Below are 22101 nucleotides of genomic sequence, written 5' to 3'. Positions count from 1 at the left end.
CTACGACTTATTGCAGGCTGTAACTTTCACAACTTTTCCTTAAAATTTTCAGAAAATTCACGGATTATAATTTATAATGATTTAATTGTTGAAGTCATTCGTTTAGTTTTGTTTATGACAACGTTATAAAGAACATTTTAGAACGTTCGGTTTAAATATATAGCCTAGGCTATATAAATAAAAAAAATATATAGGCTTTTTAAATATTTTATATAATAAAAATATTATATAAAATATTCGATATAAAGTTTAGTAAGCCACCGGTTTCGCGATTTAATAAACAAGCATTTTTACACATTATCAACCACTGCAATCTGTAAACCACAGAAAAAAAAATAGATCTTATAAAGTTTGTGTGTGGATAGTACTTATTGTTTTAGCATTATGTAAAATAATTACACTGTGCAGTTGTTACCTTAATGAGCTATTGATTTGACCTTCTTTGATTCAGGCAAATTAATATTGATTCTGTTAAAATCACTTCGCCTACCATGAGGCACATATTTTGTGCATGACAAAACATTTTTACAGTGTTTTTTTTTTTTTTTTTTTAACAAAGGTCATCATGAGGAGCTGCCAAAAAGATTCCTGTCTGCTTGCTTGGCTGAACTTATTCGATATATTCCGTGTTGCATGTTTTTTAAAGGACAAAAGTCTTTCAACTCTGGAAGTCTCATTTGCTTCTCACTGCTTGGCTCTGCTGATTTCTTCCGCTTGCTTTCAATCTGTCTCTCAATATAGTGGCCCTCTCACCGTTCACTGTAACACGCCGTATAGGTCACCCGTATCAGAACCGAACCCCTCCGAAGAAGAAGAAGCCCCGAACGTCGTTCACGCGCCTCCAGATCTGTGAGCTGGAGAAACGCTTCCACCGTCAGAAGTATTTGGCGTCAGCTGAGAGGGCCGCCTTAGCGAAAGCACTTAAAATGACTGATGCGCAGGTCAAAACATGGTTCCAGAACAGAAGAACTAAATGGAGGTGAGCTTTTGTGATAATCATGGTTTTACACTCACATGTAATGCATTCTTTTTCGTCTCAGTTGAGTATTTTGTTTTTAAAGCAGCTTACTCCATGAGGTCAGTTGGGTCAGTTCCATAATGCATTCCATAAGTGGTTTGTAAGGCCTGTTAATGCAGTTCACTCAATATATAACCTATATTAAAGCAATCCAATCAATGCATCTGTAAATAATTAATCGGCTCCATTTAATTTTGAATTAGCCACCAGTATTGGTTGAATGTGTCTTTTTTTTTTTCTTTGACCACGACAGGTTATAATCTCAAAACTAAATTATGGACTTCTACCAATGCATTTTTTACTCCAGTTTATATTTTATTATGCTCTGTTACTGTAACCAATATTGCTCTAAAGTCTTGTGTTAGGACGTTAATTAACGTCTGCTGAAGCTGGATAATTGACGTTATGATGAAGTTCATGTACCAAAAATAAATAAATAAATAAATAATCATTTTATTAAAACTTATAACATATGAAAAATAAATCTTATTGTGATTTGGCTACAAGCGTTCGACATTGACATCTGAGAACCTGAAATGTAATTTATATTGAATGATATTTATGTATATTAGGCCTATTTAAAATAATTATATTTCCTATTAATACATATATCATATACATTCATAAAGGCCTAAAATATACTACATTAAAAAAACTGCACTCTGCAATTTAAATCTATAAGTTTTCCATGCACGTAATCTGACGGAATTAATGACAAAATAATGTGCTCTTGGGAGCGTTTATGAAACAATAAATAAAAGGGTTCGATTGACTCAATGTAAGGTCTGTCAGAATTCTTTTGGGAAATCCACGTTATGAGGCCTAATTATAGCTAATAAGAGAGAGAATAAAAGTCTTTTTTGTATTCTTTGTAATTAAGGTTCCATGTTTGTATCCTTTGGTTAAATTTACATTTTAGCCAACTAGGCTACTAACTAAAACGGTTGGAAATCACGACTGGAATCACCGACTAAAAGACTCCTGTGTTCTGTGATCCAAATCCATACAGGCGGCAGACAGCGGAGGAGAGAGAAGCAGAGCGACAACAAGCGAACCGAATTCTTATGCAACTTCAACAAGAGGCTTTTCAAAAGACTATAAACCAGCCTGTTACTCCGGACCCAATCTGCCTTCACAACAGCTCTCTGTTCGCACTTCAGAACCTCCAGCCCTGGACTGAGAACACGGCGAAAATCAGTAGCGTTCCCAACACTGATTAAGATGGGAGACTTTTGTGGACGTGGGATGTACAGAGGAATATCTCAACATCAGATTGTTTTCTTCTTTTTAACGTAAAATTAATCTTTCATTTGTAATATGCAACTTGTAAAAACGGTTAAAATATACTTGCCGCTCTCCGTTGCAGTCGTGCAGAATAATCTTTTTTTAAGGCTAATTGATTTCATCTTTTCGTTTTCAAAATGCAACGATCAGAATGTAAGCATAAAAGCATATATTTCATTTGTACCTTAAACATTCATTTTATTTTGTACACTTCCAATAGCCTAACGTTTGTGGTAACACTTTAATAACTTTTAGCTATTAATAAGTTTAATAAGTCACAAAATATTACAAATAAAATATTAACAAATAGAAACAAAAGGACGAATCTTCATAAAAATATGGGCTTTTCCCCCAAAAGCATAGTATTAAGTAGACCTATTAAAAATTCGTCACAGAACTAAATGTGTTGTACATTAAATAAATCTTAAGGACACCTGCAGGACAACCGCAAAATTACAAGTAAACTTAATAGTTTATCAAATTATCTTACAATTAAAGCTACATTATCACTGCATACTTTATTACTACTAGGAAAATATGATGACAGATAAATAAATAAATTGGCCATATTTACCATTTAGCTCATTGGTATCTTAGCACATCAAACTCTCGCGCAATGCATTACTGTCACCATTATGACTGCACACTAGGCTACTTTGAGTGAAAAAACACTGCTTGATTGGTGAATCTAAAGCGAAACGCTACCTCTCTGTTGTGGCATGAAAATAAGCATCGTTATAGGCTAACCTTGTCACGGCCTTGCTGAAAGGAATGAAGACCGTCCCCAAGTTTACCCCGAGAAGCTTGCACCCACAATCGAGTGAAAACGAAAGAGTCGTGAGTGTTCACGGACCTCCTTGCCATGACAATGTTTACACTTTCAGACCACCTAAAAGTTTCGCCGCGACTCCCTCTTTGGCTAAGTTGTAGGCCTATGTAAAAGTAGGCTTAAAATACTGACAAAATTAAAGTTAATATTATGTGTCTAATTACTTTGAATAGGCCTAATTTAAACATCTAATTAGGTCTATATTAATATGAGGTGAACAGACTTTTGCGCGTAAAACATGTTCTCGTGTTGTAAAAACAACGAACTCTAGTAAATTCATACACTCTTAAAAATGTTTCTTTATTGGCATTCCATGAACTCAGAGGTTCTTTGGTGGAAGGTTCTATAGCATCACTTTTAGAACCTTTAGAGTGTAGCCTACTTGGAGGAATGAAAATATAAGGCCAAACAAGCTTAATTAACTATTTGAATAAACTGTATTTAAATCAACTGTAATCAACTAATGAACGTAATGTTATGAACAAAGTTATTATAAAGTGTTACCAATTTATTTTTCAGATATCTTTTTTTCATAATCGTGATGTAGGCTATGCTTACATAGAGGGATTGCATTTTTGCACGTTTGTTAATTGAAACTTTCAACAAATTCGTGAATTAAACATAGGCCAGGAAAAATGGGCCTATATGATTTTACATAAAAATCATTCTTTATGCTTGTGATAAACGAGACTCATTTTTTCACCGTGAAGACGGACGCGTGATAGCTAATTAAAGCACTTGTTAGGCTATATGTTGTTGCTACTTTCCAGAAAGTTTATTCGTTGTCAAATATGTACTTTTTTTAAACATTTGTATTACATTTAAGTTTTTCGTTTTCTGGATAGTTTGTCTTTTCTAACTTAAATGTTCTCGGGAACCTTCAGACACAGCCATTTATTTTGTCCAAATATGCTATTCGAACTAGATAGCCTACAAATGAAATAACGAAATATCGAAATATGTGTTCAGTAACACCTGTACACCTAGGCCTACAACTCTACATTTTTTGTTTGAATTTTAATTTTACACATCCAACAGTTTATCAAAGCAGATCAACGTGGTAGCACTGTTATGCTTATTATTCGTTTATATTGAAATATAAACTTGTGATTACAAGATTTTTATTTGTCCTTTATTTTCTTCGAAGATGGCGTGACCTATATAAAATATATTTTATTATAGCTTGATATGAACGATTAAATATCTATGGTCATGTCTCAGCCTGGGTCATTCTGACTGTTCGATTTGTTTAGCGCTTTTTGTTGAGTAACCATAGAAACACCTCGCAGGTTTAGTCATTGTGGATAGAGAGATGAATCTCCACTCAAAGTGAATGACATATTTGGCTGAATGATAAGTGCATGTCTTGGAGAGTAGAGAGTGCATATGTGTGTTTGTGATATTAACTATGTGCAGATGTGACGGTGTTCCTGAAACTAACCAGAAGCTTATCCAGTACGTTTCATCATCTCTTCCGAAATCGTATAATGTGTTGCTTAAAACGTTCCAGAGATGGGAGACATTTAGCGCAGAAAAGACTATACGGTAACATACTGTAAAATATCTCATTCATACAACTCGATTGGCTGGAAATAATGACATGAGATGAGAGTTTAACTTTATGAAGGTCTAATTTAACATAGCCTAAAGATCTATATTCTATATTCTTAATGTCTATATTCTTAATGATCTTGATTTTCCACGATAGTTGCTTTGTATATAGCTTATACGGCTAATTTATTGGCAGCATTTCCCACATTATTTTCATGTCGGGGATACAATTTCATTGCATTTTTAGGACCTGTTGCTAGTTTTGGGAAGACAACAATCGTTGCTACTTAAAATAAGGCAATATAACGCAAGGTAGCACTTCGAAGCAGGCCGACCGAAATCTGTTTTAGAGCTATAGCTACAGCCTATAAGCCTATTCTCACAACATACAATGGCTATGCTAACATTATATAAAATGGTAAATATTTTGAAATGTATTAGAACCAACTGCTGTAGAATGTAACCTAACTATTGTGCACTTTGGGCAATTCCCAATTGTTTCAAGTTATGAACTTTTAGACTCTCACGTATTATTTTCATATTGTAATTTAGACGTTATAATGTCTGAGATAGCTAATTGATAATATACAAATTACAATTAGCCTAGGTATATAGGCTAGGCAAGAAAAGTGATTAGTTTTATTAGGACTATTTTAGGAACATGAAATAGATTATGTACATTTCAAAACTGTATTGCAGATCTGATTCAAAGTGTGATGCAGTAGCCTACGATTTTGTTTTGTTTTATTACAATGCAATTAAAGGGATAGTTCACTCAAATTAAAATTGTATCCCTTTAAGAAAATCCACATAACATTACATAATATAATTTTACTTTATACAATTTATAAAGTGTCCATTTATGTTTGTATTTATGCATTCAGACCATAAAAACTTTAATAGCTATGACTCGTATACCATCACAAAAAGTAATTTTATACTTTCTCAGTATGTTCTGTAACAGCATATTTTGGCACTTCATTTCACACTCTCACGGGAATCGTAGTATTATTTCGTAATATCGCTTCGGGGAAAAACCAAAACGCATGAAAAGCGCAGCCATAACTGCGCTTCTTTAGCGCCGCCGCGACCATCTCGAGTGTATTTTGTGTCCCTCAATGATGACGCACGCTACGTCATTTTCCGTCGTCAAAACATCCTTCAGTTGTGTAATTTTCTGCAGAGACAAGCGAAAAGTTCACAACAGATTCACATTTCCATGCAAAATGTCTCTTTTACGTGTTTGCTGTTCGACAGCTAGAGGTTTTGTAAAGAGAGCAATGTTTTCAGAGACGACTTATCCTGGTGAGTGTTTATTGGGATGCTTATCCAACATGCGTCGTTTTGTACTTGTCACATTAATCTGTATAATTTCTCAACCTCCTTTATATTGATTACTGAGAATCGTGTTCGAGTCTTAGGAACAGCTACAGATTTGTTGAAATATTTGGCTGCTGTCCCCTACAGCATGTCATAGCAGGACAGCAGGATATGCATCAGGTGGGGTGACCAAAGATAAAGAACCTTTAAAGAAAGCGAAGACGCCCCAAGGACGCTTTGACATGGACGAAAATGAGACCAAATCTAAAGACGTCCTTACAAGTAAGAACACACGTCTACCATTATATATTATATATAAATTACATAAAAGACTGAGAAGGATATAGGAACTATACTGTATTTCCAAAAGTCACATATGTCTATTACGCATGTTTTAAATGAAATGACATGTATTTTAAGTGTATACAATTAATTGACACAAATGTTTTTTTTTTCTTTTCTTAATTTGTTTAATTTCTCCTTTAACAGGATTTCCAGATGATGTGAATCCAGAAACTAAGGAGAAAGGTGGTCCCAGAGGCCCTGAACCTACACGATATGGTGACTGGGAAAGGAAGGGTCGTTGTATTGATTTTTAGATTGGCCTGTTAAAATATTCAAATTTATTTATTTTACCATTTGAGTCATTTGACTGTAATTACTAAATCTGTATACAGATATACATAATTATGTATGTCCCCTGATTGTATGGGTCTGCTATGTAGAATGTATAGTATGTGTGCAAAAGTAGTAACTACTTAAACGAATCTGTTTAGTCTTTAATTGGCATTGAAATGAGAAGAATCTACCTTTATTTGTAATATTGGCTATATACTGTGTGTATGTGTATATATATATATTCTTTTTGAAAGGGGGTAACAGTGTCTGAAAGGTGAAAGGTCTCTTAGAAGAATAAACATATTCAACCAAAACATTAAATCAATTCTTGTCAAATTTCAAACATTCATAGAAAGTTTTGTCACAGTGTGTTTGGTATCATGTAATTATTCAGTTTTATTTAATAAAAAAGACTGCATAAAGTTATTACTGCAATAGTTTCCCTATGTATCTGCACATGAATTGTTACAGCTAGGCAGTACCATATCAGCCTTTAAGCAGAGAGGGGTTAAAACATTATCAGGACACAACAGTGAGGCTGGGAGAGATCAGCGTTTAAATTAACATCTACAAATAACTGCAAACACTACAAAACTGATCAGTGGTAGTTTGGCTGATATATTGCAGGGGATAATTCTAGAAGGCACATTCAGCAAATATTATACTTTGCTATTTTGCTGTCCCATGTGTTTTTATTAAAAGAGAGACACTTATACTAGACTTTTGTTGAGAGGCCTATAGATAAACTATCATACAACAGCATGAAAAATAGCTATTTTGTTTTAGCATATTGAAAGCCTGTACTCCCCTTAAAATAGGGATTTGGGCCTGTACCATATTAAAGATCTTTAGATTGTATTTAAATATTAAAACTATACAGCAATGATACAATTTTGACAATATTTTTTCAATTTATTTTTTATTTGATACATATTATCTAGATAAATTTGATGTTTATTTATAGTTTGTTGTTAGAAATTGGCATGGTTTAAGAATTTAGTGTTATTCTTTAATTTGTAATAATTGTATTACTCTATTTAAAGTTTGTCAGGGTTTAAAATTTAGACATGCTTTCGCAAACAGGGATTGCAAGCCTTTAATGTCACCCAGTTTAGTTTACTTCGGCAAAAGCTTTTTATACAGTCTATTTATCAGGTTTTAAACAAATGGCAACATTCCACGTTACCTTAGCTATGATTTGAACATAATCATAACACCACATTTGGCGTCAAACCGGCTACCCTACCTTCCACACACACACATACGTCAGCAATGACGCAAAAGTCAAAGTGGCCTCAACATTTGGATTTCACAAAGCATAGGTCTGACTTTTAAAATTATATAAAAATAATATATATCACTTAAATTTGATTAAATCGTCTCCCGGTTTCCCATTCACTATATTTTAAATCTATTTTAATAATTTTCACTTCGTCTCCGTTTCCGCTTCCGGTCAGTTCCTCCAATCGGCCATATTCCGCCGCTCAGTCTCAACCCAGTCGCCGCTCTGTTGCCGTGAGCCCATCATAGTTTCATTTCACAGGGGATGGTCTTCCATTTATAACGATCCAACTGAACAGAGTGAATCGGGGGAAAGACCGGTGATTTTATCCAGAGACGCTGACAGAAAACGGGCCAAAATGACGACGCGATCGGAGAGGGAAAAGGCTCAGAAACTGAACGAGCAGCATCAGGCCATTCTGTCCAAAATGCTGAGAGAGGATGATAACAAATACTGCGCCGACTGCGAAGCCAAAGGTGAGATGATCTAAAAATCACTTCCACTATTCTTAAAAACTCGCGTTCGATGTTTTGATCACCTGTACGCGGCAGGAGTGTCTCTGAACAGCCCGTTCAGGTTTCTCATGCCTCACGGTCCTGAGTCACCGGGAGAAAAAAAAGCCATATCTGTTTGTCAAACCTACTGAGCTGCCTGTTTTGACAGCGTATTGCATTTGAATTGAATGATGCCCAGACCCTGTTTAGGTTGACAGCTCAGTCAGTGGGCTTATATCCGGCGAATCACTATTCAGCCATGCGTCCTTGACCAAAACCATTACTAATGCATGAATGGAAAACCAGTCTGGAGTTGAACTAATCAGCAGGTCTGATACTGTCAGCCTGACGTTTCGTTGTCAGGTGGTGCTATATTGGAGAGATTAACCTATATATGTGTACCGGCTTGGATGATGATGATACAGATGACACTGTTCCAAATATCCACCTGTTTCATAATGCTTCACTTTAGTACAGTGCATACTACCCTATTGTGTGTCCACAGGGACTGTGCAGCCAAAAGTGATACTTTACCATTAAGCACAAGTGAAAGCAGTTTTAGTTCCTTGTCCTATCAATGTCTTTTCTTCAGATTGTAACCAGGTGACTAACCATAACAGCTGTTCAAGTGGGTGATCTCTGTTTTAGTTTAGGACTGTTCACTTGAAATAGTCATAAATATATCAGTACATTTTCTTGGTGCTAACGGGGAAGGTTATTTTATTTTAGTAATATAAAGTTACCATGAATGCAAAATGGATAATTTAATTTTTTTTTGGAATATTGCAGTATTTATTATAAATTATTTATCCGTGCAGATATCATTACATTTTTTTTAAATTCATGTGCCCTTGTAACCTTTAATCAAAATAACTTTTACGATAACCTCAAAAATCAAATACATTTTTAGATGGACAAAATCAAGTTTTGCCTCCTTTTTTTTTTTTTTTTCCTCGTTCGACAAGTCCTTGCACTCAGATATACGTCACAATAGGGAAGAAAAGACTATTGCAACTTCCGTTTGATGTCAACTTTAATGTGTGAAGTATGTTGAAGAAGATGGAAATTATGGTCAGATTTGAAATGCAATGATTTTCTAATTTTCTATTATAATTCTGCTTTCTTATTATTAGGGCTGTAACGATATGCGATATGAAACCGAAATCGCGATACGCAGGTCCACGAACCTGTATCGCGATGTGAGAAGGCAGAATCGCGACACACCCCTTCCAACTCCCAGAGTTATCCTTCCTGTCCAGATCCAATGCTACCACATTTTTAAATTACTATAAGTATTAGGGGTGTAACGATTTATCGTAGATGGTGTGTCTCAATCAGCTCTCTAGTTCAGTAAGTGTTTCGGGCACACATTGAATCTTGCAAGCAGGTTTAAACGTTTCTCATGTCAGTCTCTTGCATGGTCGCGTGAGAAACGTCGTGGCTTTCTTTCACCGCAGTGCACAGCAACGGCTGTGCTCACAGAAAAGCAAAAGACGCTTGCGATGCTTTGCTTTAAGAAGTTCTGTGGGGCCGTTCACATATTGCGTCTTTTCCGCGTGCAAGTCAGTTATTATTTTCAAATGTAGCCGCGCGGCAGGCGCGCTCATAAAGGGATCAACGCGGTCGCGACGCGCGTGCAATTCTCAACTTCTCAGAATGCCGCAAGCGCACCGCAGGTCGTGTGACAAGAATCAACCGATCAGCTATGGCCTTTCCGTAACAAAACTTTAAAAGCTCAGCCGAACAGCTGATCATAGCTGTACATGGTGGTTTTTATATCTTATCTCCATCAATATATCTCGTAGTAAAACTAATGCAAGGGCTAGAAATCATTTATCCTTTGCAGAAACATCCTGATCCTCTTAGAGAGCTCAGTTCATGGTTGCATAGCAACGACCGACGCCACGGGAGCGCAAGCGCTTTGGAAAGAAGGAGAAGCGGTGCGGCCGCGCCTTCCACGCGTTTTTAGACGCGATATGTGAACGGCCCCTATTCATAATTCTAAGTTCATGTTAAATTTAACATTTTTTTTCAGTGACAGACAGCCCTATTCAACTGTTAATTTGAATACAGAAGGTTTTTATTAAAATTTTATATTTATTTATTTTATTGAAATGTGATCTTGTATGTACAACAAGGAAAATTATTGAAATTTGTTCATGTTTTTTTAATAAATCTTGTTTGAATTTCAGTTTCATTTTGTTCAAAATATCGTGATACGTATCGTATCGTGAACTCCGTATCGAGATACGTATCGTATCGTGACCTGAGCGTATCGTTACACCCCTACTTATTATATATTTTCTAAATGGGTGTTATAAATCTTATTGTGAACAATTCACCCGTGCATATGTTTCATTATTTTAAAATATTTTGACCTCATAATGTTCAATCATAATGTCATAACTAGATATTCCAGTGAAAATGACAAATGTTAGGCTGCTCTGATCATTTATTTCTCTTAAACCCGCTCCTATAATGCCCACATCTCAAAATCCAATCAACAACCCACATAGAACCAGGTCTCGCCCTACATTTTTTATTTCTTGTTCAATAATCCAAAATGATCTGTTGCTGTTTCCTTTTCCATCATGACATGAATACATCATTGTTAGAATAAATGTTGTCACAAAGTTGCAAGCAGGTCCTTTATTGTCACTTTGGTGTAGCTGTATGCAGTTGTATCTGTAACATTGAGAACAGAATGCATTCTCATTTCCTCTCAGTTGCATGGTACATGTTTTTTAAAAACATTTTTAATTGTAGAAAGTGCATCCTGGGTGGATTGTGAAGTAAAGGTGCTCTTTGGTCTAGGTTTCATCATAGTCCACCAACAAAACACTGGATGATAACACTATTTTCCATCTTTTCCATTTCCGTCGTCTTGTCTGTTATAAACCCTCTTCTGCCTTCCCATCAAGGTCCATTATCTCCAGAGCATGTGAGAATATTTAGGCAGAAGGCAGTCTTCGGCTCTGCGGTGATGTCGCAGGCCAGCAGCTTCTCAAGCTCCCCTCTCAGCTTTCGTCTTAACCAGACCAGTTTCATCCACTCTGAGCTCTCCGGTGTCTTTAAGTGCAGCCACACCTCACTGCTCATATTGCCTGGCCTCTTTCTGCCTCTCTTTTACTCTCTCTTACACAATGCTAGCGTTAATGGGTGGAGTTTTGCAGCTTCATTAGCTTATGAATGACAGCCTAGAGGGAAGTCAACATGAAATCAAAAACTACCACCTCACTCAAAAATGAAAATTCTTCCATCATTTACTCACCCTCTTGTCTTTCCAAACCTGTATGACTTTCTTTCTTCCATGGAACATAAAAGAAGGTATTTTGAAGAACGTAGACCACTGACTTCCATTGTATGGACAAAAACCATTGAAGCGTCCTAAATGACACACTATGCACTAATAACTATTTACACTACAATCTAGTGTATGATTTTAAACAGTGACGTAACTTTGTTTTAAAAAGTGGGTGGGACAGGAGGAATGTGTGTGTTTTGGTATATTGTAATTGTATTATTACAATAATAAATGCACAATTTATTGACATAGACCTCATTTTTTATATGATAGGTTCATCCTTATATCTACTGTACTACTATATTGTTAGTCTCGAGAGCATTTACATTAGGCGTGGATCCATGTATTTATTGACTAATGTTAGATTGTCCTGATGGACTAGCGGTAAAATTTTTGTTCGCCGTGCCAGAGATTCAGGGTTCTAATCTGCCCTCTTATAATTTGTTTTACTTTTTTCTCATTAAAACCAAAGATGTTCATCAATAATTGTATATCAAGAGCAGGGACACGTTTATGTGCATTTTGTTTTGTGATTTCATCGGAACGAATAGAGAGTCTCCGCAACAGCGTAGATCGAAGCACTGTTGCGCCACTAATAGCAGCAATGAGCAACATGATTTCAAAAACGTATTATTTAACGCAAACGAACGAATTGCTAATCAACTAGAGACGTTTGTTTTGTATTAGATACATCCGTACCGCGAGATGTTTCAAAAGGTGGTGGGGACAGTATCGACCCTGGCAAAAGGTGGTGGGGACATGTCCCACCCGCAAATTAAGCCTGTGCTTTTATAGTTATTTTGTCATCCAGTATCAGAGTCTGATGGCCCCTCCCCCTCTGGTATGAACGAAAAGCTGTGACAGTTGAGAGCATTTAGTGTACAACATTCCACACTGGATTATTTAAACTGCACTTATTCTTTTTGGAATTTTCAGTGTGAACACACTGCTCACCATTCATTCTACAAAATGGTGTCGAATAGTGCATGAGTATGTGATGAAGTTTCATTTTTCGCTGAACTATATCTTTAATACACTTTCTTGGTCTTATTGGTGCGATTTATCTGCGAACATATTTCCAGGTGAAAAATTTAGTTTTTGTAAATTTTTCTTCAAAGTTTATTAACTTGCTCTGCCTCCGAATTCACTTTTTTGTTTGGCTAACATCACCTAGGCTGTGCAGGCTATTAGGATTTGCATTGATATGTGGAATGCCCTCTTTTCAACACATATTTAACTGCTAAGTGGTAAAATCAACTCCCAAGTCATTTTTTGACTTCATTCAGAAATATGGCACATTATGGGATTAAAATGGGTTGCAAATGCCATTTCATGTTGGATCACTCGACAGGCCAACTTATTTATACTTCTGCGTCTGTCCTACACCAGAGCCTCTGCGCCATAGGCTACGTGATGATTTTTAATTATACTTCTGTGTCGTTGACCGTGTCGACATGCAACATACAGACCGCTAGTAGGCAGTGTCTGTGGTCATGTTGAGTATCAAGGCAAAAGCTGAAGAAGAAGCAGCTTGTCATGTACGTTGTCAGAGAAGCCTCAGCAGTGATGGCGACAAGTAGGCAATCACTTTTGTTGCAGTTTGACGGCGCGTGTCCCCTGAAACAGGACGCGTTGTTTCTCCGCCATACATGAGTAACACTGGTTTTGCTATATGTTTCACAGAACCAAGAAATGCTGTTGTTGTAATCTTAGCTGTAGTATCAGGACAACTTTGAGTGTTTTTGTCTCTCTGTAGCTTGTGTGCTGCTGGCGACTAACAACCAGCTCTTGCTTGTATATACTCTTTTGTACTGTTCATTTTTTGTTCTTTGTACTTGTCATTTGTTCATCATCTTCATTTTATTTTTGCAAAGCATTATTTTGCTTAGCTTCAGCTATGATAAACGGATATCTACTCTTGCATTGCGTGTTTGTTCATCTTGAGGCGGAGCAATGAAAAGGCTTGTTGGGGGTGATTTCAAATATCAAGTGTTTCTCAGAAATTACTTACTGCACCTATAAAGGGATAGTTCACCCAAAAATGAATATTCTATCATTATTTATCTACATGTTCCACCCCTGTATGACTGTATGACAAGAAAAGATATTCTGAACAAACCCAAAGACTTTTATAGTCGAAACAATCTCTTTAAACTAGTCTTGTGTGGTGAAGCGCAGTCCCCATAGGCTGTTCTTCCTAGTATGGCTGGCTGGAGTAATATTAGAATTATTTTTAAGACATGTGCACATTGCAGCTTTTTTTCCCCCATTTGTTTGTGCCATTGCAACATTTGACTCCACATGGTTGTAGAAGTGAGAGACTGCCATGAACTTCTGCTTTGTCAAGTAAAGTAGGAGAGGAAATATATGGAGTGCAGTAGATGTGGTGAGTGTGGCCCTGCAGGAGCTGCTGCTGCTTCTAGCCATGGATGTGATTAGATATGACAGAATAGTAGGGATCGGTCAGACATGGCTGGGCACAGTGTGTCCAGAGGCTTTTATTTACTTTGTGCGGTGCTGCTCTCTCGCTGCCTGATGCCACTGTGCCCGCTGTCACCGACATGCAGAACACCGCTGGAGAATGAACCCAACCTGTTTAAGGTCATATTTGCTTTGTTTGTGCAGATTTTGTGTTAGCCTGAATGTCATACACACATGCGTTCAGTCTTTGTGTTTTTTTTTTGTGTGTTTTTTTGCATTCATGTGTTTGCTTATTTACACTTAGTGAAAGCGGTTTGCCCCAGCTGCAGAGCGTATAGATACACCCATCTTTGGAGCTTGGGGCACCTGTGAGTCACACACAGAGACTCATGTGACATGCCTGTTGTCTGGCGATAAGAACAGGCTCTATTTTTCGGTAGGTCACCTACATTTGTGCTGTGGGGCGAGGGCTTCTGTCATTGAGGTCATGCATTCTAATCTTTATTGGCTGCTCAGTCTGTTAGAAGGTATAAAGGTTTATTTATTTATTTATTTTAATTTTTTTAAATTGGTATTATGACAATTATTTATAGTAATCACATTTGACATGTTTTAAATATTTTTCTTTAGTCTTCACTTTCCATTCACCCTGTTGTTTTTGAGGCCAGATATTATTATTATTATTATTATTATTATTATTATTATTAATAATAATAACATAAATATCAATTTAATATATATTATTATTTTGCATGATAGATTTGTGTAAGAATTTCTTGTGTTAAATATATTTGAATAGAATGTCCATTTTTAAATGATATTAGACAATATAAAAATATTAATGGACATTTTAAAAAAGGTTTCTCTTGGAATAATTTTATAATTTCTGTCATACGTTCAATTGAAAGATTCTATATAAGTATTACTATTGTTGTCATTGTTATATATGTATGTTTTTGTATATTGATTGTTTTTAAGACAAAATTGTTGTAAACAATGTATTGAAATGAAATTGTAAAAAAAAAAAAAAAAATTGAAATACTTTTGACTTTGTCATGAATATAGGCATTGCTTCTGATGTGGCCTTAATAAATTTTGCATGATAATATTTTATAATACTATTTTAATGAATACATTTCTTCTTTTTATTATTGTTATTATTATAACATGCAATACTAATAATATTTCAGTCATAAACATTTAAGGCAGTCTGAATGGTTAAACTGAGGACACAGAAGATTGTAATTAACAAATTTTTATGTAAAAAGGGCATGTCTTTCATAACCTCTGTTCCATGCCAGTGTTTATGTACAATTAGCCTATAGCATTTATTAATATTTAAAAAAAAAAATTGAATAGCCTTTATTTTTATATTTTCAGTTTTATTAATTGAAATATTTCTATTTAGCTTTTTATTTCTATTAATTTTAATTTATCTCAGTTTTAGTTTTAATAATTTAGTAATCAACCTAAACACATTTCATTTCAGTTAGTTGCTTAAAGGGTTAGTTCACCCAAAAATGAAAATAATGTCATTTATTACTCACTCTCATGTCGTTCTACAGCCGTAAGACCTTTGTTCATCTTCGGAACACAAATTAAGATATTGTTGATGAAATCTGATTGCTCGGCGCGAGGCCTTCATTGCCAGAAATGTTACTGCACCTCTCAAGATCCATAAAGGTACTAAAAACATTTTTGAAACGGTTAATGTGAGTTCAGTGGTTCTATCTTAATATTATAAAGTGACAAGAATACTTTTTGTGTGCCAAAAAAATGACTTTTCAACAATATCTATATGGGCCGAGTTCAAAACACTGCTTCAGAGCTTTACGAATCGAATCAGTGAATCGGAGTGCCAAAGTCACGTGATTTCAGCAGTTTAGCCGTTTGATAGGAGATCCAAATCACTCATTCGAAACAAAAGATTCATAAAGCTCAGAAGCTTTATGAATCTTCATTATTAACCACTGTTAGTTTTGCCCACTTTGCCAGTTGAATCCTGTTTTTTCCCTACAGTGCATCTTGCTTTGCTTTGCATGCTGGGTGAAAGGCAGACTCCAATCATTACGTCTTACACCAGTAGTTAAGCAGATGTAGTGGGTGATGTGATTAGTAGGTGTCATGGCATTAATAGGCATGTTGTATTTTAGCTACCTCACAATTAGTGATCATATGTACTGTTAATTATCAGTCAGATGTTATTGTGGTTAGGTACATCAAATCCCACAGATTGTCATAGTCAAATTAGCCAATGGAAAAACAATTTATACACATTATTATATGTACTTAGCTACAGCCATCAACCAGCAAGCAATGAGTGTGCTCACACAAGCTTTTTTTGAGAAACTCTGTGGGCACAGATTCTGGGAATGCCTCTGGGCAGTTCTAGTAATGAGTAATGATCCAATCATAACTGCAGGCCTCAAGACAGAAGACAGCAGAGAGTACTGAAGTGTGTGTGTGTGTGTGTGTGTGTGTGTGTGTGTGTCCTTCCTGCTTCAAGTGCTGATAGAGGTGTATGTGTGTGCTGTATTGGTTTTGCATTGTGTCTGGCAACTGGAGAGTGTTGAGAGAGGTGTCTATTTGATAGTCTCCCCATCTTTTACTTCCTCTGCATATGCACACGCCACAGACAGGAAATGTGCTCTGGTGCTTCCTCATGTGTGTTCTCTTTCACACTGTCACTCACAGAGATAAGAACTGCTGAAAGTCTGCGTCAGCATCTTTGTGTGTTTTGGTCATTAGATTCTCCTTTTTATTAAGAGAGAGCGTGTGTTTGAAAAACTTGAGAGTAAAAATATTAGGGATGTCAGTTGAATGTGATTAATTGTGATTTAAAAAAAAACTGCAATAAAAATGCAATTAATCACATGTGAACCTGTACATTATTTGTGAATATCAGCGTTGACATCTGATCTTCATGTTTTTGCCCATCTGAGTGGGTCCCAGCTGCTACTACAGCTAACACGACTCACCAAACAACACTTACCAAGAGCAGTAGCACAGAATGAGTAAGGAGTCATTCACACTGCTCATGTTTTTAGTTCAAAAACCCTTGAGAGCACAATAAAATGGAACAGAATCCAGGGGTCTGAGAGGCATCCAAAAACGTCAGCTGGCCCCTAAAATACCACAGACGGATTAAATTTGATTGGAAAATGGGTTACTGTGGAGTGGAAGCATAGGCTTATGTTAATTGATATGAAAAGAAAACAAACAATTACAACAGCAATTCAAAAGTTTGTAGTAATTTTTTTTTAATTAACCCTTTTTACTCAGCAAGAACAAAAGTAACATTAAAGACATACTGAAAAGAATCCTAAAAAAATAGAACAGTGCTTCCCACAGGTTTGAAATATACTTGCGGTGGTAGCCGAGTGAAAAATCCTCCTATTACCCACGGCACAAAAATGGTCTACTACATGTGACAAACAAATAATGTGTGGTTTTTAACAGTTTTTTATTTATTGAAATTAATTTTAATTATATAGCATATTACATTTAATTACATACTAATATTATGCATTGTAAATTATGCAAAATTACAGCAATTAAATGGTTCACCTTTTCCTATGTTCTCCTTTGCTGTCATATACAGTGAATGGGACAGAGATTTTACTAGTAAAATTTATAGAATGAATAATATATGTGTCAAATAATGTTCTTAGTCTTTTGTTCCTGTGGGGGAGACTACAATAATTTACTATGAATTAAATGGAAATCAAATTAAATACAATTTATTGTGTAACCAAAATAGCAATAATGCCCAAAAGAAAAAGAAAAAACTTAGCGTGTGACTTTTAATTATAAACAAGCCCGAAATACACAGGTACTCTTATTTTGAAATGTCTGTACTATTGCAGGCTGATCCTTCAGATTCTTACAATCGTCTAAAACATTTTATATAAAGGCCATAAAGTAGACTTTGTAATAATTCATTAACTTGAGTTCATTAGCAATCGCTTGGCATAAATCTGCGCTTTTCATTGATTGAGAATCACTTTGAAGCAGACTGAAGCGCGCGAGCTTGTAGAACGCGCAACAGCGCCGCCTAGTGACTCTGCAAAATGCAGCGCCTGTGGGAATGTCAGCGGGAGTAAACAGTTCTGACGCACACATAACGAGCAGGTATGAAACGACTAGTTTATCGATCGCGGATGGTTTTATTATCTTGCGCGGATATAAATGTTTTTTTAGAAGCAAATCGGCATATTAGAATGATTTCTGAAGGATTGTGTGACATTTAAGACTGGAGTAATGATGTTGAAAATCCAAAAATTAAAGAAATGCAACAATATGTATCGTGGATACTAGTGACTATGTAGTAGTGGTAATGGATCACAAAACTCAAGGTTCGGATCATATCAAGGTTATTAAGTCACTGATTGGATCATTTTTCGGATCGGCACAAAAAAAAAAAAAAAAAAATTGGGGGGTGGGGGGTAACTTTGCATTTATTACTTAGCCCACTTTAACTACTCTGATACCACAGCAGAAAATACTAGCCTAAAACATTATTAAAGGCAAGTGAACAGACTAAAAAGAACAAATAGTGTACACTAATTACAAGCATAGATAAATACATCATAAAGTTACAAATAAAGTATAAGGTCTAACTGTAGTATTAATTTCCTGTACAGAAATGTAATAATTAAATGTAAAATGGCACAGTTCACTGTATAAATTTAATATAGATTAATCTTCGTTAAAGCTGTGTTTTGTTGTTTGATTTACATAACAGGTATTTTTAGGTTGCTGTCACTTTAAGAGTAATGGTGCGTTCACACCGGACGCGAATGAAGCGGTAAGCGCGAGTGATTTACATGTTAAGTCAATGCAAAGACGCGAATTGACATCCTGCGGCGCGATTCGCGCGAATGAAGCGGCGCGAATGACGCGATTCGCGCGAATGACGCGGCGCGAATTGAGTGATTCGCGCGAATGGCGCAAGTTGAAAAATCTGAACTTTGCCGAATTTCCGCGCCGCGTTAACCAATCAGGAGCTTGCTTTAGTAGTGACGTGACGTAGCGAGCTGAGGCAGAATTTCGAAACAACAATGGAGGACAAAATCATTGTCGCTGTACATCTTTATACATTTATAGAAACAGAAATAAAAAGGATCGTGTTTGAAAGAAAGTGAATGAGGAGGTCGGACAATCTGATAAGTTGTAAAAAACGGTCTTTACTCAATTAGAGCTATATATATATATATATATATATATATATATATATTAAGACTACAAGCCAACTAAAGACGACCAATTGATCTTATTCGCTGTAATTTACAATTATTTCCCCACTGACAAGTTGTGTTTATTCAGAGGAAGTGTGCAGAAAGCAGTGGGAGAGTCTGGGACACATAAAGGAGCGGGAGAGCCCCTCTCATGACGCGAATTCGCGTCTGTTGTGAAGGGATTTTAACGCGCGAATGAAGCGAATGTCACGCGCGAATGAAGCGAGTAAACTCAAAATGTTCAAGCGTCCAACTACGCGCGAATAGCGCGATTTATTCGCGCAAGTCGCGTCTGGTGTGAACACAGCATAAGACCCCATGCACACACACATCTGATAGAATTCTCACCTAGTTCAATTAAGACATAACCGAATATTTACGAGAATAGAGAGGGGTATTTTGACTGACATAATGCGTGTATGACTATGTGTCCATCCAAGTGCATTGAGGACGCGAAAGAGAAATCAATTTGGATTTTGCGAGCTATCTGAAACGCCTTGTGTGTGCGTCTGTGCGCACCGATAACAGTGCTGCGTGCGATACTGAATTAAATCCTCTTTTGCCTCTTCTAGCGCTGGAATGGTTTTATAGCCATTTAATGTGTAAACTAGCAAGACAAAACACGTGCAAATGATAAACTTTTATCGATCCGTTAATCACATGCATGCCGAACCATGGGGCTTGGTCCTTACGGATCACGGATCAACAACGATCCGTTTAACCACTATTATGTAGTGTGTATAGTTCACCCAAAATGAAAATTACTGTGTGAGGAAAAATTTCAAGTTTACGGAGTTTTAGTGTCAGTATGACATTAAACTGCTATATATAATTTTTAATATAATGAATAATAATGCAATGGGGGAATATTTGTTGGTCCTGATAATGTCAAACATCTTATGTTACCAGTAAAAAGTGGCCTTCATTATTTTAAATATATCTAGTCAGTGACAGATTGCAAGCATATTCATATTCAGAATCATGAATATTTTTATTTTGTTGTCACCATTGTCCTGTGCATTGGGTTACCAGCACCAGCTCCAAGCCTATTCATTTCCACCCCTAATGTAATACCAAATTTAGTATTTTAATCAACAGTAACATTTTTTGTTAACCTTTTACCATATGTCTTGGATCATCACAATATCATTTTGTTAGTTCATATGTATTTCGTGATATGTATTGAATTGTGACTTGAGGGTATCGTTACACCCCTAGTAATAATATTTCTCAATATTACTTTATATTTGATCAAATAAATACAGCCAGCATAAGAGACTTCTTTCAAAAACGTAAAAAAAAAACCTCTGGCCTCAAACCTTTAAACAATAGTATCAGCAAATGCTGATATGTAATTAATTGAAATATCATGTAATTTGATTAGTTTTTAATTGATTGACAGTCCTAATACCAGTGGATATTAATGTAGTATGTTGTTTAGGCAACCCTTTATTCCAGGCAGTATCTGACCTCGCCATAGCATTTCTACACATCAGAAGGATTTCCCCTGCTACGTTAAACAATGCTGAGTCTTTTCCTTTCTGTGTCAAGAATGATGTGCAGCATGATCACTATCTCTGTGGGTGCATTCTAGAAATGCCTGCAATAGCAGCAGCTTTCTTTCCTTTGGGCTGGATTCTCAGCTTCTGGCGAACACGCTGAGGAGTCGTTCATGCTTAGGCTGTGTCTAAACATGCTAACCTTCGTAATAATTGGAAAAGAGATGATGTCATTTGTGTATGAATTATGACCCAAGTAATTACTGACAGACAAATCATGAAGTGCCTTTAGACCTTTGGTCCTTTTAGTCCTTTGGTCCTAGACTTGTTTTGCAGGGTTTTGGAATCTGCCTATTTTTACATTTTTGATTATGAAAAGAAATCTGTGGAATTTCAGGGAATGGATTTAAAGGTTCCATCGAACTTTTTTTTTACAAGATGTAATATAAGTCTAAGGTGTCCCCTGAATGTGTCTGTGAAGTTTCAGCTCAAAATACCCCATAGATTTTTTTTTAATTAATTTTTTTAACTGCCTATTTTGAGGCATAATTAGAAATGCCCCGATTCAGGCTGCGGCCCCTTTAAATTCTCGTGCTCTCCGCCCACGGAGCTCGCGCTTGCCTTGAACAGCATAAACAAAGTTCACACAGCTAATATAACCATCAAAATGGATCTTTACAAAGTGTTCGCCATGCATGCTGCATGCATACATCGGATTATGTGAGTATTGTATTTATTTGGATGTTTACATTTGATTCTGAATGAGTTTGATAGTGTTCCGTGGCTAACGTCTAAAGCTACACTGTTGGAGAGATTTATAAAGAATGAAGTTGTGTTTATGAATTATACAGACTGCAAGTGTTTAAAAATGAAAATAGTGACAGCTCTTGTCTCTGTGAATACAGTAAGAAACGATGGTAACTTTAACCACATTTAACAGTACATTAGCAACATGCTAACGAAACATTTAGAAAGACAGTTTACAAATATCACTAAAAATATCATGATATCATGGATCATGTCAGTTATTATCACTCCATCTGCCATTTTTCTGTTGTTCTTGCTTACCTAGTCTGTTGATTCAGCTGTGCACATCCAGACGTTAATACTGGCTGCCCTTGTGTAATGCCATGAACATGGGCTGGCATATGCAAATATTGCGGGCGTACACCCCGACTGTTACGTAAGAGATTTGCCTGTTCTTCGGAAATTTATATAAGAAGGAGGAAACAATGGAGTTTGAG

General features: G+C 36.2%; 3 protein-coding genes across 34 annotated transcripts in view; all 3 read left to right on the top strand.

Moving 5' to 3' along the window:
• tlx1 (T cell leukemia homeobox 1) overlaps positions 1-4382 on the top strand; it is a 100003-nt gene extending 95621 nt beyond the window's left edge. For 26 of the 27 annotated variants that reach the window (XM_048205035.1, XM_048205042.1, XM_048205034.1 and 23 more), the window contains 2 exons: positions 742-979; positions 2028-4382. In XM_048205035.1, the coding sequence (XP_048060992.1) occupies positions 742-979; positions 2028-2238 (449 nt within the window). In that variant the 3' untranslated portion in view covers positions 2239-4382. The remainder of the gene's footprint in view (positions 1-741; positions 980-2027) is intronic. The other variant, XM_048205058.1, reaches the window with a different exon arrangement.
• A 132-nt stretch (positions 4383-4514) lies between these two features.
• Positions 4515-7046, top strand: sdhaf4 (succinate dehydrogenase complex assembly factor 4). Of its 2 annotated transcripts, none has more exons than XM_048205065.1 (3): positions 4515-4676; positions 6150-6284; positions 6492-7046. In XM_048205065.1, exons 1-3 carry the CDS (start codon positions 4619-4621, stop codon positions 6599-6601), a joined length of 303 nt encoding a protein of 100 aa, XP_048061022.1. In that variant the 5' UTR covers positions 4515-4618; the 3' UTR covers positions 6602-7046. The 2 variants fall into 2 exon arrangements, with proteins under 2 accessions (XP_048061022.1, XP_048061021.1); XM_048205064.1 differs by lacking the exon at positions 4515-4676 and adding an exon at positions 5795-5987.
• Positions 7047-8055: 1009 nt separating this feature from the next.
• smap1 (small ArfGAP 1) overlaps positions 8056-22101 on the top strand; it is a 142612-nt gene continuing 128566 nt past the window's right edge. For all 5 annotated transcript variants that reach the window (XM_048205030.1, XM_048205029.1, XM_048205028.1 and 2 more), the window contains exon 1: positions 8056-8378. In XM_048205030.1, coding sequence (XP_048060987.1) covers positions 8261-8378 — 118 coding nt within the window. In that variant the 5' untranslated portion in view covers positions 8056-8260. The remainder of the gene's footprint in view (positions 8379-22101) is intronic.

This window comes from Megalobrama amblycephala, linkage group LG10 (assembly GCF_018812025.1).
Source record: "Megalobrama amblycephala isolate DHTTF-2021 linkage group LG10, ASM1881202v1, whole genome shotgun sequence".
Taxonomy (NCBI): Eukaryota; Metazoa; Chordata; class Actinopteri; order Cypriniformes; family Xenocyprididae; genus Megalobrama; species Megalobrama amblycephala.
Note: the sequence above shows the minus strand (reverse complement) of the source record. Positions and strands in the feature narration are given on the sequence as shown.